The 18,820-nt window shown below is 40.9% G+C and overlaps 1 protein-coding gene across 2 annotated transcripts in view; it reads left to right on the top strand.

Annotated features, from left to right (window-relative positions):
- Positions 1-333: 333 nt before the first annotated feature.
- The window catches only part of SETD2 (SET domain containing 2, histone lysine methyltransferase), a 133,699-nt gene continuing 115,212 nt past the window's right edge, over positions 334-18,820 (top strand). Inside the window, exon 1 of one of the 2 annotated variants that reach the window (XM_012771078.3) lies at positions 334-578. In XM_012771078.3, coding sequence (XP_012626532.3) covers positions 508-578 — 71 coding nt within the window. In that variant the 5' untranslated portion in view covers positions 334-507. The remainder of the gene's footprint in view (positions 579-18,820) is intronic. The other variant, XR_001155723.3, reaches the window with a different exon arrangement.

The following is an 18,820-nucleotide window of genomic DNA, read 5'->3' as shown; positions in this document are numbered from 1 at the left end:
GAGCTCTGGGCGTTCTCCAGACGACCGCAGCAAACAATCCTGTAGCGGGCCCAGTCACGTCTCCGCCCCCGGCCGTCCAGCAGACTGAAGGAGGGGTAGCGGTACTACCCCTCCCGATTCGGGACCGGCCGACATCACTCCGGCCCGGGGCTTATTGTTCCAGAAAGCCGCCCGCAGGGTCAGGCCAGGTCCGCCAGGCTGTGTTCCGCCCGCTCGCCCCAGCCTGGGCTGTAGGCGCCTAACAAGAGTTAGTGCGTGTCTCTTTAAGGGGCCGGGCCTACGAAGCTGAGGGGCGGGTGGGGCGTGCGTCGCTCCCAGTGTGAGAGTGAGAGGGAGAGAGCGGCGGGCGGGCGCCGGAGGGAGGGAGGGAGGGAGCTAGCGAGCGAGCGACGCGGGCCGCCTCTGCCGCCGCCGCCGCGGTCGGACTAGCGGCCTCCTCCCCTCCCCTCCCCCGCGTTGCCTTTGCCGCGGGGAGGGGGCTCGCGTCGCCGCCTCCAGCCGCTTCTGATGAAGCAGTTGCCGCTGCAGCCGCCTCCAAAGATGGGGGATTTCTACGACCCTGAGCACCCGACCCCTGAGTACGTATCAGCTCCGCGGCCTCCCGCTGCCATCGGCCGCCTCAGTCCGAGCCGAGGGCAGCCCGTCCTGACGGGGGGCGGCGCGGGCCGGCGCAGGGAGTAACGGGCCCACGGCGGCCTCGCGCGGTCGGTGTAGGGAGCAGGCCCGCGCAGCCACCTCGGGCCGCCTAGCCTGGGCCGCCCCGGGCCGGCGGCTGGGCCAGGCGTTGGCGCCGCTGCTCGCGACGCTGCGGCAGTTGGGCCAGGCCGTTGGGGGAGGGGAGGCCACTACCGCCGCCGCGTCCGCACCGACCTGGCCAGCCCGGGTTTCGGCGGTCCCCGCGGGCTTCCCGCGGATCGCCCTTGCTCTGCTGCTAGCGAAGGGCCCGAGTCGGAGGAACTGCCGGTGCCAGGCCCGGCAAGAGGGCGCCGGCGAGGGTAGGCCGCGAATCCCCGGGCTCGGGTGGAAGCCCAGCCCGTCGCCCGGCCTCCTCGAGACGGCGGCTCGGACCGGAAGGGCCTAGCGCGCGTCGCCTGGCCCTGGGCCGCCGAGGGGCCTGCACTGCACTCTCGGGTTTGATTTTTCCTCCTGGAATCTCAGTCCTGGCCTCGTAGTGCCTCCGGCTTCACGTTCTGCACCTTTGGCTCTTGGGTTTTGTAATGGTGGCGAGGTTTGTGTGGTCCGTTGTTGAGGTGACACCGGGTTTGTTTTTTCGCCCGAAAATGAAAGCCTTCTGATGGGCATACATTTTCTTACAGATTATGAGATTTTCATACTTTCGGACACTATTTCCTTGGTAACAGGAACCTCTTACCCGAAACGGATGACTTTCTGCTTGTGAAGACTTAATTAAAAACCAAGAATCGTTTCAGGATTCTCTAAAGAAGACAACCTTCTGGAAGACCAAAATGTGGCGTTGCCCAATAGTACTTTTTCATTCTAGGACGTTTTTACGTTTCTCTTGAGGGCTGTTTCTACTGCTGTATCTGTTACCTCAGAAAGCTTCCACTTTGAAGCCTGGAGTCCCCTCTTTCCTTATACCCTTACAAGACCATTGTTTTGAAAAGTCATTCTTGAACTCCATTTGCTGGTGTTGAAGTTTAGACCTAGGAATATACTACTGATTTCAAACTCGAGGATTGATAGGGGCTTCAAATGAAACTGTCAAACTTTTATGACCAGAATGATTCTAAGAGCTTACCTTAGGTTTTCTATGGCTCATTTTTAAAATCCGTTGCCACATCTTTTCACCTGGGTTCAGAAAAGTCTGGATCTTCGGTTTGAATGCAACAGAAAAGGATTCTGTTGAGGTGTTGATGGTCATTTCTGCACAAAAAGAGAAATCATTGTTTACCTTTCTAAAATAAAGCCCAATTCTTAACTTGGAATAGTAAACTCAACATGGCTTTATCCTTTTCATGGGTTCTTGGTCACGAGTTAACATTACCTTAGATTGTTTTGATTTACTGCACAATCAATCCAATTACAAAGCTTATGTTACAGGTTTTTAGTTTGAAAAACCTAAAAAAAGTAATTCTGTATCATTCAATGTTTATTGAGCACTTGTCCTGTACAAAGTAACATGCTAGCCCCTGAATAGGCTAAGTCCCTACTTTCAGTTCCTTTTACCAGGTTGTTTGGTGAAGTCCAGAAGCTTTAAGGATCACATCCTTACACTTCTTGGGGGAAAACAGTTTTTCATAATGTATGGGAAAGTGGACTCAAAAGTGCATCTTTGGTGGACATGAGTGAGGAAGGAATCAAGAATATTTTATTCAAGGTCTTAGAGTTTTTATTTTTACTGCTTTTCTGCCTCCACTGCTTTAGATTTCTAACAGTGATTATATAAGTAATGATATATTTTTCTTCTTGTGTATTAACCGGTATAGAGTATAGAAAGAATTATAAAATGTTTTCTTTCATAGTACTGTAAGCACTGGCGGGAATCTTTTTAGGTATACTGAACAATATCATATATTTTGCAAGTGAAGAAAATGAAGCTTCAAGAAGTGAAGTGACAGCAAACCCTATGAGGTAGTGTATATAAACTAGTAGTTATAACATTGGATAGGGGAAAGGCAATGTAGGTTTAACGAACTTGGATTTCAGATCAGACCTGTGTTTGAACACTAGTTTAACCTTAGAGAAGTGACTTCATGTCTCTGAGCTTGGCTTCTCTCATCTTTGAAATAGGTATCTAGTGGTAGCAACTTACTAGGGCCTTGGGAAGTATTGAATGAGATAATGCATGAAAAGCACTTGGAGCAGAACGGGGCACGTGTAAGTGCTTCTAGCTGGGGTCATCAGGGAAAATTTAAGAGGATTTAAGTTGAGCATGAAAAAAATTCAGTGGGCTTGAGGAGGGGGCAATATGGCTAGGGGAGGAAATGACCAAATGCCACTTTTAGACTTTGTATGGTTTGAAATGGTTCTTAGATATATGAAAAAGGTGAGGGGAAAATGTAAGTTTAGTTTGACTAACACTTGGGGTCTGATGTTGTATTTTTGTCTTGTGCTCATTCTTTTAATCAGCCACAGCTGTAAGACCTGCTTTTTTTGCGGGCAGCGTTTCAGGTGAAAATGGCTGTAATCACTTGAGTTTCTGTGTATTAAGTGTCCATTATGGGGCAGGCCCAGGGACAGGTGTTGAGGACACTGCAAATTAGATCCAGACATCATCAAGGAACTCTCCTAATGAGGGAGATAGGCAACTACTTTACAGTGATAATTACTTTGAACATATGCATATTTGTTGTGTGCCAAATGTAGGCACACTAGGGGTAGTTGGCAAAATAAATGAAATTTTGCCCTTGTGGAGTTTACTGAATGATATAGAGTGTTCAAAGGTAAGTGCTCTGAAAAATTGAGCTGGGTAAAGGGGATTTGGAATTGCTGAGGAAGAGGTTGCAATGTAAGCTAGGGTGGAGTGGATGAGAGACAAAAACTTAAGGGGGAGATAGCCGTGTTAATATCTGGGAGGGAAACATTTCAAATAGAGGGAATAGTTTCAAGGTGTTGAAGCAGACCTGTGAGTTTGGCTAGAATGGAATGAACAAAGAAGAGTAATAGTAAATTGGGTTAGTGGAGGTGGGGTGCAGATTTCATAGGGCTTTGTAGAACCATTCTAAGGACTTTGCTGGGTTTTAAAACAGAGGAATGACACCGTCTGCTTTTCAGCTTCAAAGGATCACTCATATTGCAGAGGGGAATAACAGTAGAAGCTTGGAGACTGGTAAGGAAGCTAGTGATCCAGAAGAGAGATGCTGGTACCAAGCTGGTAACATAAGAATGGTGAGAAATGCATGAATTCTGGATATATTCTGAAGATCAAACTAACATGATTGATTAGATGTGGCTTGTGAGAGAGGAGTGAAGAATGATTCCAGGGTTTTGGGGCTGAGCAATTAGAAAGTTGCCATCACCTAAGATAGTTATTGATGACTGTGGAAGGAGCAAGTTTGGGGAATAGATTAGGAATTCAGTTTTGGACGTGGTTAAGTTTGAGATTGCTTAGACATTTGGGTTGAGTTGGCATCCAAGTCTGGTGTTTGTGGGAAAGATCTGGAATGGAGATGAATTTAGTCATCAATTTAGGTAGTATTCAAAACCATGAGACTGGATGAGATTACCAAGGGATCTTTGGTAGAAAGAGAAAAGGGCCAACAATTGGTCCCTTTTTTTGTTTTGTTTGTTTGTTTGTTTGTTTTTGAGACAAAGTTTTACTCAGAGTCCAGCAGCCCAGGCTGGAGTGCAGTGGTGTGATCATAGTTCACTTCAGCCTTCAACTCCTGGGCTCAAGCAATCCTCTTGCGTTAGCCTTCCAAAGTGCTGGGATTACAGGCATGAGCCACCGTGCCCAGCCCAATTGTCCTTTAAATTGCCAGTATTAAGAGGATTGTTGTAGTGTGCAGTTAGAAGTCTTAACATGGATGATGTCTGTGAACTTATGGGGAAAAGTACCTCTTCAGTATCCTCCAAGTAGAAGTTAGCATTTCTTCTAGTTACTAATGTAAACAACAAGCTATAGTGGTTTTAATAGTACCTATGATTTTACTACCATTACAAATCAAATATTTTTATAGTTTACAGTTGACCCTTGAACAGTGCAGGGGCCAGGGTGCCAACCTGCTTTGCAGTCAAATTTATGCATAAGTTTTTTTTTTTTTTTTTTTTTTTTTGTTTTTTTTTGAGACAGAGTCTCACTTTGTTGTCCAGGCTAGAGTGAGTGCCGTGGCGTCAGCCTAGCTCACAGCAACCTCAAACTCCTGGGCTCAAGCGATCCTCCTGCCTCAGCCTCCCGAGTAGCTGGGACTACAGGCATGCGCCACCATGCCCGGCTAATTTTTTTTTTTTTATACATATATCAGTTGGCCAATTAATTTCTTTCTATTTATAGTAGAGACGAGGTCTCGCTCTTGCTCAGGCTGGTTTTGAACTCCTGACCTTGAGCAATCCGCCCGCCTCGGCCTCCCAAGAGCTAGGATTACAGGCGTGAGCCACAGCGCCCGGCCCTATGCATAAGTTTTGACTCCTCAAAAACTTAAGTACTAATAACTACTAGTACTTCTGTTGACCAGAGGCCTTACTGATAATAGTTGATTAACACATATTTTGTTGTATGTTATATACTGCACTCATAAAGTAAGCTAGAGAAAATATTAAGAAAATCATAAGAAAAATATATTCATTAAGTAGAACTAGATCATTATAAAGGTCTTATTCTCCACACTGAGTAGGCTGAGGAAGAAAAGGGGTTGATCTTGCCATCTCGGTAGTAGAGGAGGTGGAAGGGAAGGCAGGAGAGGCAGGCACCTATTACCCGTGTAACTTTCACTGAAAAAAAAGAAAGTCCATGTGTAAGCGGACCTGTGCAGTTCAAACCTGTGTTCGAGGGTCAACTGTATTATGGTTTTTGTAGATATCTCAAAATATTATTTATGTTCATTACATTGAAATTACAATGGATATGAGATACACAACCAGATAGTTAAGAAGCATGTATAGACCAGGCATGGTGTCTCACATCTGTAATCCTAGCACTTTGAGAGGCCAAGGCCTGGAGTTTGAGATCAGCCTGAGCAATGTGGTGAGATGCTATCTCTATAAAAAAATAGAAGAATTAGGCATAGTGGTGTATGCCTCTTTTCCCAGCTACTCAGTAGGCTGAGGTAGGAGGATTGCTTGAGCCCATGAGTTTGAGGTTGCAGTGAGATGTGTTGATAAAACTGCACTCTAGATAGGGCAACAGAGTAAGACTATGTCTGAAAAAATAAAAAGGAGCATGTATGTTACCATACAGTATTACACATTGTGTTTTTTCCCCTGAATATAATTGGTTTCCTTCGCAATCATTCATTTTTAATTTAACTTAATTTTTTAAAGAGACACGCTCACTCTGTCACCCTGACTGGAGTGCAGTGGTGCCGTCATACTTCACTGTAAGCTTGAACTCCTGAGCTCAAGTGATCATCTGGCCTCATCTTCCTGACTAGCTAAGACACTAGGTGCATGCCACCACACCTGGCTAATATATATATATACACACACCACACACACATATTTTTGTAGAGATGGGATCTTGCTGTGTTGCCCCATATGTATTTTATCTTATGTATTTAAAAATACTAAGCTGAGAAGGAATCCTCTAGCTTCATAAGACTGCCAGAATGTTCCAGGACACAAAAAAGTTAAACTGCTGGGCTCTGGAGCCAGAACTCCTGGTTTAGAATCTCACTGCTTTTACTTAATAGCTTTGTGAACCTGGGCATGAGGTTTCTTAATTACTCTGTGCCACATCTATAATGTGGGGATCATCGTGATAGTATCTTCTGCAGAGAGTTTTATGAGGATTTAGGAATTAAGATAGTGTTGGTTCTTTTATTATTGGTATTGGATGGAAAGATTCAGTTAAAACAGTATTTACAAGTCACCATGATGTGAAAGTGTGAATTTGGTAAAAAGAAAGTTTATTAACTGGGAAAAAATATTTCAGCATGTTCAAATAAAATATAAAGCCATGAGGATAATCAAACTCTCTTAATTTCTCTTTAGAGTAGAAAGGATAGAGATGCCTGTGGAAGCCAACTGAAAGTATTGTAATGCGGTCACAGATTTTGTCTATGATCTGGACCTTTAATTGATTTGCAGCCAGTTGAATCAGAATTTTTGTTATTTTATAAGGGAGACATGGCTTTGTAGTGATTGAGGTATGGTTCTACAGGCCAGGGTACATTTTTTTTTGGCTACTGAGGTACACAGGAGGCCAAAATGGTACTTAGAGGGTTTCCTGGTAAGTACACAAAGCCTGATGAACTATCTTAGTGCTTAGGAGAGAGTATACCTCTTCAGTATTCATGTCCCTCTTTGCTCTTGCCTTTTGCTAAATTTTAGGCATACTATTCTCCTTTTATTGACTTTGTTTTTAGAAAGGTGTTAAACAACTGTTCATACTGTTGTCTTTTCCTAAGAAATGTCTCAAATGGCCAATCCATATATATTTTTTTTTGGGGGGGAGGGTGCAGAGTCTTGCTCTGTTGCCCTGGCATTGTCATAGCCCACTGCAGCCTCAAACTCTTGGGCTCAAGGGATCCTCCTCCTGCTTCAGCCTCCTGAGTAGCTGGGACTACAGGCAAGTTCCATGATGCCTGGCTAATTTTTCTGTTTTTAGTAGAGATGGGTGTCACTCTTGCTTAGGCTGGTCTTGAGCTCCTGAGCTTAAGCAATCCTCTTGCCTCAGCCTCCTCTATTCCCTTTTAAAAAATGTAGATGCATTATTATTTATTCTGTAACAGATATTTGTAATAATTTTTCTCGACCCTAATAATCACTGTTGTTCCATGAGCACTGTCAGTTTGTGCAGGGAAACTATAATAGTCATATGCTGGATGGTAAAAGATTGCCAGCCTAGATTAGAGAATCAAAAGTTGGCCAGCTTTATAGTTTGTATTCTTTAAAGAATGCTGTAGAGCACCTTATTTTGTAATGTACTAAGAATATGAATTATTATTGTAAGACCCTGAGAGACAATTCATATTAGAAACTAAGCCATTTATACCTAAAGTCACTGAAAATCCAATTTAGAATCCTCCCTTTTTCTGAGAGGTCTACTCTTTAGGGAAAAAACAACTTTATTTTGAAAAAATTTCAAACTTGAAGAGAAAGTTGCAAGAACAGTATAGTGAATTCCCATATACTTTTAACCTAGATTAAGCAGTAATTGAAATTTTGCCACATTTAAATTACCTTTCTATGTAAAAACATTCACTTTTATTTATCTTTGACTGAACATTTTGAGAGTAAGTTGCAGACATCATGATCCTTCTCTCCTAAATATTTCATAGTATTACCTAAGAATAAGCATTCTTTTAGATAATCAATATACTATAATCAATTTCAGGCAATTTAACGTAATCATAATATTATCCAATACACAGTTCATATTTAAATTTTGCCAGTTGTTCCAAAGATGTCCTCTTTTTTCAGCCTAGGATAACTTTAAAATCAAGCTTTAGAAATGCTTTATTAGCTCCATGTACTAATTATAAATGCGGTATTTTACGAAATAATGACAAGGTCTGGTGGTACTTTAAAAAAATTTTTTTTAATTGCCACAACTTTGAAAGTCATATAGTGTACTGGGACAAAATAAGAAAAAAAATTTGGCCAGGCACGGTGGCTCATGCCTGTATTCCTAGCACTCTGGGAGGCTGAGGTGGGCGGGATTGCTCGAGGTCAGGAGTTCTAAACCAGCCTAAGCAAGAGCAAGACCCCGTCTCTACTATAAATAGAAAGAAATTAATTGGCCAACTAATATATATAGAAAAAATTAGCCGGGCATGGTGGCGCATGCCTGTAGTCCCAGCTACTTGGGAGGCTGAGGCAGGAGGATTGCTTGAGCCCAGGAGTTTGCGGTTGCTGTGAACTAGGCTGACGCCATGGCACTCACTCTAGCCTGGGCAACAAAGTGAGACTCTGTCTTAAAAAAAAAGAAAAGAAAATTTTTAAAAAGCCCTGTCACAACAATAAATGCTTATTGCAAAAGGGTCATATAATATAGATGTTTATAGATGAAAACATAAAAATCCCTCCTGAACATCTCTTCCCTGCTCCATGTTTTCAAGTCCCACATCCAATGTACTATACCTTTGCAGACCATTTCCTTTGGTTTTTTTTTGACAGAGTCTCACTTTGTTGCCCAGGCTAGAGTGAGCGCCTTGGCATCAGCCTAGCTCACAGCAACCTCAAACTCCTGGGCTCAAGTGATCCTACTGCCTCAGCCTCCCGAATTGCTGGGACTACAAGCATGCGCCACCATGCCCAGCTAATTTTTTTTTTCTATATATATTAGTTGGCCAATTAATCTCTGTTTATAGTAGAGATGGGGTCTCGCTCTTGCTCAGGCTGGTTTTGAACTCCTGACCTCGAGTAATCCGCCCGCCTTGGCCTCCCAGAGTGCTAGGGTTACAGGTGTGAGCCACTGTGCCTAGCCCTTTTGTTTGTTTTTTGTTTTTTACAAAAGTGGAGTAATACTGTCGCATATATCTTTTTTTAAAATTTAATATTATTTAAAAATTTTTTAACTTTATAGATTATTTTTTTTCCTTATGGACCTACATTGAACAAATGCTGCATACATCTTATTACCTTTTTTCTATATTTTGTATCACCTGTATGTTTGCATTTATGTATAAGATGTGCTTATCTTTTTTTAACAGTTGAACAGTATTCTATAGTATGGATTTACTGTTAAGTTGCTTTATTAAGATTTCTAGTTATCATGGTAAGCAGTTTAAAAAAGCCTTAGGACATATTGTGCTATGTGGATGGTGTCTCCTTCCAAATATATTGCTCCAAAAGGCAAGTTTTTCTGGTTATTCATGATGGTGTTTCAGCGATTTTGTTTAGGTTGTTTTTTTTTTTTTCTAAATCCCTACTTGTATTGTGCTTATGGATTAAATAGGTAACTTTTATTCTTGCACTACTTTGATTAGTTACTTATTTTAAAGAGAAAACTGAAGACATTTAAGTGGAGATCTTGAAAATGGTTGGTTTGAAGCTGGCCAAGAAAGCTAAGACAATAGATTTGTTGTTTTTTTCATAGTAGAACTTATATAGTATTTGAAAGTATACTCTCATGGATTCAAATGAGAGGCAATTACCTTGTGTAATTTTGGGTTATTATATGTTAATAAAATGTTGTATTTGAATTTCTTAGCTTTGGAATTCATGTATAATATACATTATATTTAATCCAGTAGTCTTTTTTTTTTCTTTTTTGATCAAGCTAGTGGTTACATTAGTGTCTTTGCCAACTGAACAGATACATCAGTTATTTCAATGGAAGTTTAAGGTTGATCTGAATTCCTGTAGATGCTTTTTATTTTGGAATGCAAGTGAATATATCCTTTGGATGGTGTGGGTGTTGATAAGACTAATTGTACTGTCAGGCTGCTGGAGGTCTACTTATTGGGAGCATTGCTGTGGGCTTGTAAGAATCTAGAACAAGTGACTGTTTTGGACTGTACCTTTTCCTACCTAGGGGCTACTTCTTTGCCAAGTGTGGTTGGACCCTCTCTTTGAGGAGTACTGTACAGTAAACAACAATATTTGCTTCATGATTAGCTCTTTGTGAACCCACGATCTAACTTGTATTTAAGCCTTTTTCCTGATATTTGGTCTCTTGGCGAATAGTTACTAATTAAATATTCTATTTGAGTAGATAGAAGATGCTAATTTTAAGGTTTAAAATTTCTGTGAGTTCTGTGTAAATGTAAAGTAGAGCAAAAATGGTTTTCATAAGTTATATAGGTGGCTGAAAAAACCCTATGTAAATCCAGTTATTCTGGTCTTAAGCACACACACAGACTTTAAAAATGTCCATTTAAAATATAGCTCTTCTATTAACTTATCAATTCTATATCAGAGTATCTACATCAACTCTAAAGCATAAGCTATACCTTTTATGGTACTGCTTCTCTGTGAAAATGTAGTTAAGAATTATCTATAGTAAAGAGGTGAATTTTGTTGAGCTACAATAAAACATTTTGTTAGAGATAGGTGAAAAGGTATTCCTAGGTTAGTAAGGTGGCTCACGCCTGTAATCCTAACACTTTGGGTGGCTGAGGTAGGAGGATTGCTTGAGGCCAGGGTTTCCAGACCAGCCTGAGCAAAACTGAGACCCCATCTCTACAAAAAATAGACAAATTAGCCAGGCGTGGTGGCGCACGCCTATAGTCCCAGCTACTCGAGGGCTAAGGCAGGAGGATCTCTGGACCTTGGAGGTTGAGGTTGCAGTGTGCTATGAGTCTTGCTTTGTTGCCCAGGCTAGAGTGAATGTTGTGGCATCAGCCTAGCTCATAGCAACCTCAATCTCCTGGGCTCAAGCAATCCTTCTGCCTCAGCCTCCCGAGTAGCTGGGACTACAGGCATGCACCACCATGCCCGGCTAATTTTTTTTTTTTTTTTTTTTGAGACAGAGTCTCACTTTGTTGCCCGGGCTAGAGTGAGTGCCGTGGCGTCAGCCTAGCTCACAGCAACCTCAAACTCCTGGGCTCCAGTGATCCTTCTGCCTCAGCCTCCCGGGTAGCTGGGACTACAGGCATGCGCCACCATGCCCGGCTAATTTTTTTATATATATATCAGTTGGCCAATTAATTTCTTTCTATTTATAGTAGAGACGGGGTCTCGCTCAGGCTGGTTTTGAACTCCTGACCTTGAGCAATCCACCCGCCTCGGCCTCCCAAGAGCTAGGATTACAGGCGTGAGCCACAGCGCCCGGCCTAATTTTTTATATATATATCAGTTGGCCAATTAATTTCTTTCTATTTATAGTAGAGACGGGGTCTTGCTCTTGCTCAGGCTGGTTTTGAACTCCTGACCTCGAGCAATCCTCCTGCCTTGGCCTCCCAGAGTGCTAGGATTACAGGCGTGAGCCACCGCGCCCAGCCTATATTTTTAATTTTAGAGAGATGAGTTCCCTCTATGTTGCCCCAACTGGTCTGGAATTCCTGGCCTCTAGCAATCTTCCTGCCTCAGCTTCCCAAGTAGCTGGGAACTTAGGTGTGAGCTGCTGTGCCTACCTTCATTTTTGTTCTTACTGTTGCTCAGATATCTCACCTTGTCCACTGGAGTCTTTCATATTGACTTCTATGTCTTTTTGCATGATCCCGATAATCTTTGATAACTTCATTGGTCCAGGCTCATTTGTATACTTCCTTCCTTAGTCCTGGATGCAGCCATTTAACCTGTGAACTGTGGATCCTTTTAGTGATATTTAGAGACCACAGTCTAGATACTAATCATGCTACTCATTGCTTCTGGTTTGTCAGTGCTTCTAGACCATTTCACTGAATAGAGTTAAGATATATATATATATATTTTTAGAAAAAGAAACTCTTGAGTTGATACTAGGTTTTCCAATTCACATTTAAGTGTGCAAAGTTTTTATTTTTTGATTTTAAAAATACTTGTACTGTATCTCATTGAAAATTTTGGTTTCTTATTAATATAATAACTTGTTTGCTTTATTTATATATGACAGTTTCATTAATAATACCATTATTATAAAGCTAAAACTACTAAATAGAACTCAAAATTTTTGATTTTTGCCCTTAGAGTATATTCCATTAAATGATATGTAGTCAAAATAATTTTTAGCTTAACTTTTATGTATGTAGTTATGCTAATCACCAGCTTCTATTCAGTTTTAATAGTTTGATTTCAGTTTTTAAAAATTGTTTTTTTCCTTTCTCCTAAAAAAAAAATAGATACATGTTACATGATTCCAAAGCCAATACAATAAAATGTTTAAAGAAGCATAACTTTCATCTCTGTTCTTTTCTCCCCATTTCCTTTTTTATTTTATTCTTTAGAGCAGTCGTCCTCAAACTACGGCCCGCCATGTGCGGATGTTTTTGCCTGTTTGTTTTTTACTTCAAAATAAGGTATGTTCAGTGTGCATAGGAATTTGTTCATAGTTTTTTTAAAATTATAGTCTGGCCCTCCAATGGTCTGGGGGACAGTGAACTGGCCCCCTATTTAAAAAGTTTGAGGAACCCTGCTTTAGAGACTCTGCCTCAAACTCCTGGGCTCAAGTAATCCACCAGACTCCCAAAGTGCTGGGATTACAGGTGTGAGCCACTATGCCTGGCCTGCTCATTTCCTTTAATACATAACCATTAATGTCTCCTTTTGTTTGAGTCTTCCATTTTTCTATTTTGAAAATAGAAACAAATACATATATGGTATTCCCCTACCCCTCTTTAAATAAAATGTAGCCTATTCTTTTTTTTTTTAATTTCATTTATTATTTTTCCCTCCCCCCCCCCCCAAGTCATGACAAACAATAGCGTACTGTTCTTTTTCTTGTTTTATTTCACTTAATACATTCTGGAGATGATTCCAGAACAGTATACAAAAGTCTCCATTACTTTTTTTTTTTTTTTTTGAGAGACAGAGTCTCATTTTGTTGCCCAGGCTAGAGTGAGTGCCGTGGCATCAGCCTAGCTCACAGCAACCTCAAACTCATGGGCTCAAGCGATCCTACTGCCTCAGCCTCCTGATTAGCTGGGACTACAGGCATGTGGCCACCATGCCCGGCTAATTTTTTCTATATATATTAATTGACCAATTAATTTCTTTCTATTTATAGTAGAGACGGGGTCTTGCTCTTGCTCAGGCTGGTTTCGAACTCCTGACTTTGAGCGATCCTCCTGCCTTGGCCTCCCAGAGTGCTAGGATTACAGGTGTGAGCCACTGTGCTTGGCCTTGCATTACTTTTTGAAGCTGCAAACTACATTGATATACTAGGGTTATTCATCCACTCTTGTGGGACATTGAGAATTATTTCCATTCTTTTGCTACCATGCAGATCGCCTTTTACACTTTAGTTTTATTTTTTTGAAATAGAGTCTCACCTTGTTGCCCAGGCTAGAGTGAGTGCCGTGGCATCAGCCTAGTTCACAGCAGCCTCAAACTCCTGGGCTCAAGCAATCCTCCTGCCTCAGCCTCCCGGGTAGCTGGGACTACAAGCATGTGCCACCATGCCTGGCTAATTTTTTCTATATAATTAGTTGGTCAATTAATTTCTTTCTATTTATAGTAGAGACGGGGTCTCACTCTTGCTCAGGCTGGTTTCGAACTCCTGACCTCGAGCAATCCACCCACCTCAGTCTCTCAGAGTGCTAGGGTTACAGGCGTGAGCCACTGTGCCTGGCCTATTTTTTTAATTTTTGTATTCATAAATACTAAGAACCTCTTAAGTATAATTAGACATAATTATTTTTAAAAACATTTCTTTCTTGAATGTATTTTAGTTTTAGACTATCACAGCAGTCATTTCAATTCTCCAGCATTTTTTTTTTTTTTTTTGTGACAGAGTCTCGCTTTGTTGCCCAGGCTAGAGTGAGTGCCATGGCATCAGCCTAGTTCACAGCTGGGACTACAGGCATGTGCCACCATGCCTGGCTAATTTTTTCTATATAATTAGTTGGTCAATTAATTTCTTTCTATTTATAGTAGAGACAGGGTCTCACTGTTGCTCAGGCTGGTTTCGAACTCCTGACCTCAAGCAATCCACCCGCCTCGGCCTCCCAGAGTGCTAGGATTGCAGGCATGAGCCATTGGGCCTGGTCCAGCGTTTTTGAAGTAGGCATTCATTGGTGCATTTCTGACCCCTGGTCGTCAGCTTCACTCTCTTAGGCTTTTGAAGTGTGATGTTGCCATCGGCACCTCTGCAGGTAAAACTTAAAATTGTGTCATGTTGGTAGAACCTGTCATCCAAAAGGAGAGAGAATGGCGCCAGGCAAAGACTGTAGTTACCATACTCAAACTCTTCAGAAAAACTCCAGTGTTGCTGATAGTATAAAGGAAGACTCAACAAAGCCTAAGCCAGTTGTAGCTTGAAGAAAGATTTCCCACACCTATTTGGAATCTGTGCTTTTGTTGGGTTTGTGTTGGTAATCTTGTCTGTTCTCAGTTCTTGGTGTGCTCTTGGCCAAAGACTGACTAGACACACAAAAGCAAGGCAAGGGTGAACAAAGTTTATTGAGGGAAGGATAAGATAGGTTTACAGAGCAAGATGCCTCAGCCAAGGGGCCTCTTGTCGTACAAAAAGGACTACACTTTATTTTAACCTTATTATCCCTGTGTGGTGTAATGATGAATGGTGACGTATTCAGTGTGTTGTAGTTCATCATGACCCTGCATTATCATTGGCTTTCTTTGCCTTGTAAGAATTTCAGGGTTTTTTTTTTTTTCATTTAAGACATGGGTAGCTTTTGCCCTACTTGTACTTGTATTAGTTGACTTGAAACTTTCTATATACCAAGCATAAATTACAGTTTTTAAAAAAATGCTTTAATTCTTCACCAAAAAAAGGGCTATTTTTATAACATTTAAGCTTTTGTTCCACAAGAGAATGGAATTTCATTGCTTTTCAGTGTGTTTTGATTTTGGTCTTGTGGTGATTTATCATGCTAGAAACTTTTTTTTTTTTTGAGACAGAGTCTCGCTTTGTTGCCCAGGCTAGAGTGAGTGCCGTGGCGTCAGCCTATATCACAGCAACCTCAAACTCCTGGTCTCAAGCAATCCTCCTGCCTCAGCCTCCTGAGTAGCTGGGACTACAGGCATGCACCACCATGCCCGGATAATTTTTTCTATATATATGTTTGCCAGTTAATTTTTTTCTATTTATAGTAGAGACAGGGTCTCGCTCTTAATCAGGTTGGTTTCGAACTCCTGAGCTCAAACGATCCGCCCACCTTGGCCTCTCAGTGAGCTGGGATTACAGGTGTGAGGCACTGCGCCTGGCCTAGAAACTTTTTGAGTTGTTGTATTTGCTATGCTACTAAAATAGAAAGCAGCTTATGTATATTTTTTCACTTTTTCTTTTTTTTGAGACAGAGTCTCACTCTGTTACCTGGGGTAGAATGCCATGGCATCAGTCTAGCTCACAGCAACCTCAAACTCCTGGACTCAAGCAATCCTCTTGCCTCAGCCTCCCAAGTAGCTGGGACTACAGGCATGCTCCATCATACCCGGCTAATTTTTTTTCTATATATTTTTAGTTATCTAGCTAATTTCTTTCTATCTTTAGTAGAGATGGAGTCTCACTCTTGCTCAGGCTGGTCTTGAACTCCTGACTTTGAGCGATCCTCCTGCCTTGGCCTCCCAGAGTGCTAGGATTACAGGTGTGAGCCACCACACCCAGCCTCCATGCTGTTTCTATTTTTGTGAGTATCTTCCTCTTAAGAAAATTTAGTCCTAGGGCTAGGCTCATTGGATCATGCCTGTAATCCTAGCAGTTTTCATTTTCTCAGAGATGAGATCTTACTGTGTTGCCCAAGGTGGTTTTTAACTCTTGGCCTCAAGGGATCCTCCTGCCTAGCCTGGCCAGTTGAGTTGCTGAGATTATAGGCATGAGGCACTGGACGGGCTCCTGTTTCTTATATTCAGTTTAGGAGTTTCTTCTGTAATAGTGACTGACACATGATCATTAGGATTCTCTTTTGAACACTTGCTACTACCCCCTGCCCCCATGATACAGCCCCTTCTGTTGCTAGGTAGATACATTTACTAATACATTGAATCAAAATCTGTTTATCTGAAACTTTACCCTTTGGTCCCAGTTCTTAAATAGCTAATACATATTTGATTTAAAGAGCAAGGTCTCTGCAGTGAAATAGATTGGATACTTGGCTCTGCCAATTCATTGGCTATGACCTTAGGCTTCTTCATATTTAATATGGTAATAAAAATAGTACTCCTTTTATAGGTTTGCGGATTAAATGAGCTAATTCTATGTAAAGCATTTAACCTAGTACCTGAAAAATAAAAAATATTTTGTGTTTGTTGCTATACTGGTGATGGTGGTCTAGTAATTGTGGCTAGAAGACAATAGTGTAATGTGATCAGATCACTAAGAACTTACCCTCAACTCTTTCTGTTCTGTGTGTGTGGCTGGTAATAAAGATGAATTTCAACATTTATGCATATCTGTTTTTTGAAGCTTATTTAATAATGGGAGTTCCCCTCATATTTTGCTAATGAGGAAAACAAAATGGATAATTAAAAGATTAACTCAAAATAGTGGATAAAAGTAGTGGAATTCAATTGTGTACAATACACAGGTCTCTAAAAAATTCAGATTATATCTCTACATGCCAATTTATGGGTTTTGGAAAAAGAAGATTGCTTTAATAGGAGAACATATTTCACTTTATGCAAGTGTTCTTTTTTTTTTTTTTTTTTTTTTTTTTTGAGACAGAGTCTCGCTTTGTTGTCCAGGCTAGAGTGAGTGCCGTGGCATCAGCCTAGCTCACAGCAACCTCAAACTCCTGGGCTCAAGCGATCCTACTGCCTCAGCCTCCCGAGTAGCTGGGACTACAGGCATGTGCCACCATGCCCGGCTAATTTTTTACATATATAAATCAGTTGGCCAATTAATTTCTTTCTATTTATAGTAGAGACGGGGTCTTGCTCAGGCTGGTTTTGAACTCCTGACCTTGAGCAATCCGCCCGCCTCAGCCTCCCAGAGAGCTAGGATTACAGGCGTGAGCCACCTCGCCCGGCTTATGCAAGTGTTCTTGCATACTAAACTGGAAGACACATTTAAAAACATATTGCAGGTATAAATACAATTGTTAACATTTGGGATGATAATTCTTAACCTTATTGACTTTGGAATTCTTTGGTAATACATTTGAGATCACCTTTGTTAAAGTGTTTTATTGCTTGAAATAAGTTAGCTTTACTCTTCTGTAGAAATTCCACAATAAAATAAAGTTTTAACTATTTTGAAGTATAAGAATAGTTTTTAGGTATGACATTTTGGCATATATTTATAGATCAGAAATAGTGCTTCTTGTGAGATGATTATTGCCTTGTGAAAGCTGTAATTTTAACATGTTTTTCTTATGAAATTTTTAAAATCTTTAATAGGTATATATAAATCAGGCATTCTTTGTATGTTTGAGATACTGTGCTAGTTGAAGATGTACGTGGGGTTAAAGCAAATGAGAATTAGTGCTGTTTTTATCAAATCCTTTGACACTAGTTCAGGTTAGCATGTCCATTCCACAGTACTTTACCTAAAGTTTCAAGGCCTTTGATAAAGCAGTATAGTATTGATGGCTTTGTTGTCCACATAAATCACATATTTTTCTCATCAGTGCATATTTTTTGTTTGTTTGAGACATGATCTTGCTCTGTCTTCTGGACTATAAAGTGCAGTGGTGTCATCATAACACAATGCAGTGTAGAACTCTGGGCTCAAGTGATCCTTCTGCCTCAGCCTCCCAAGTACCTGGAACTACTGGGGTGTACCACCATGCCCGGCTAATTTTTCTATTCTTTGTGGAGATGGGGTCTTGCTCTTGTTCAGGCTGGTCTTGAACTCCAGGCCTCAAGCAGTCCTCCTACCTCAACTTCCCAAAGTCCTGGGATTACAGGCATGAGCCACCACCACACCTGGCCATCTCATCAGTGTTTTACCTTGCTTGTCCTCATGGGTCTTATTTCTTGGATGAGAATGTGGCCAATGTTATAAATTAATTTATGGCCTGTATATAATACTTTTTCATCCAGGTCACTTTTGAGTTTCCCTCTTCCTTTGAGAATGGCTTGAAACAAAAAAACTAAAATCTGATACTGTTTTTTTTTTTTTTTAATTTTTTTTAATTTTTAATTTTGTAAAATTATTTTTTTTCTTCTTTCTTTTTTTTACCTATGGCAGAGAGTATTGCTATATGATGATATTATTGTTAAAGAATTTATTTTATTCAAAAGTGATAAGAATTTATGATAGGAATGGGGATGTTACACCTGGGGGAGATTATATAATAAGGACAGGATGTTGCCTTTGTCTCTGTAACTTAAACTCTATGTGAGAAGATAGGCACAATAAGTGCAGGTCAAGGTTGTAATGTGTTTAATTGTCAAACTGTAAAGTATATGTTACAAAAGTTGAGGAGTCTAGTAGTAATATCTGGAATGGTAAGGAAGGGGATAGGAAAAGGTAGTACAGTGCTGAGTACATATTAGGGATTCAGATAATTGTCAGGTGAGTGAAAGTGAGACCTAAGTGGTCCTTGAGTGGATTAAGATGGGTGTGTGGGTAATATGTATGTGGAGACAGGGAGAGAGGGAGGAAGTTTGTAGGATGAAGAGCAGTATGAAAAAAAAATTGAAGTTAAGACTGATTTAGGTTTGAACTTACAGGAGACCACCTTAGCTATTGAGATTCCTTCTGAGGAGTAATGTAAAG

This window comes from Microcebus murinus, chromosome 1 (genome assembly GCF_040939455.1).
Source record: "Microcebus murinus isolate Inina chromosome 1, M.murinus_Inina_mat1.0, whole genome shotgun sequence".
NCBI lineage: Eukaryota > Metazoa > Chordata > Mammalia > Primates > Cheirogaleidae > Microcebus > Microcebus murinus.
The sequence above is the reverse complement of the archived record's forward strand: the minus strand, read 5'-3'. Positions and strand labels throughout refer to the sequence as shown.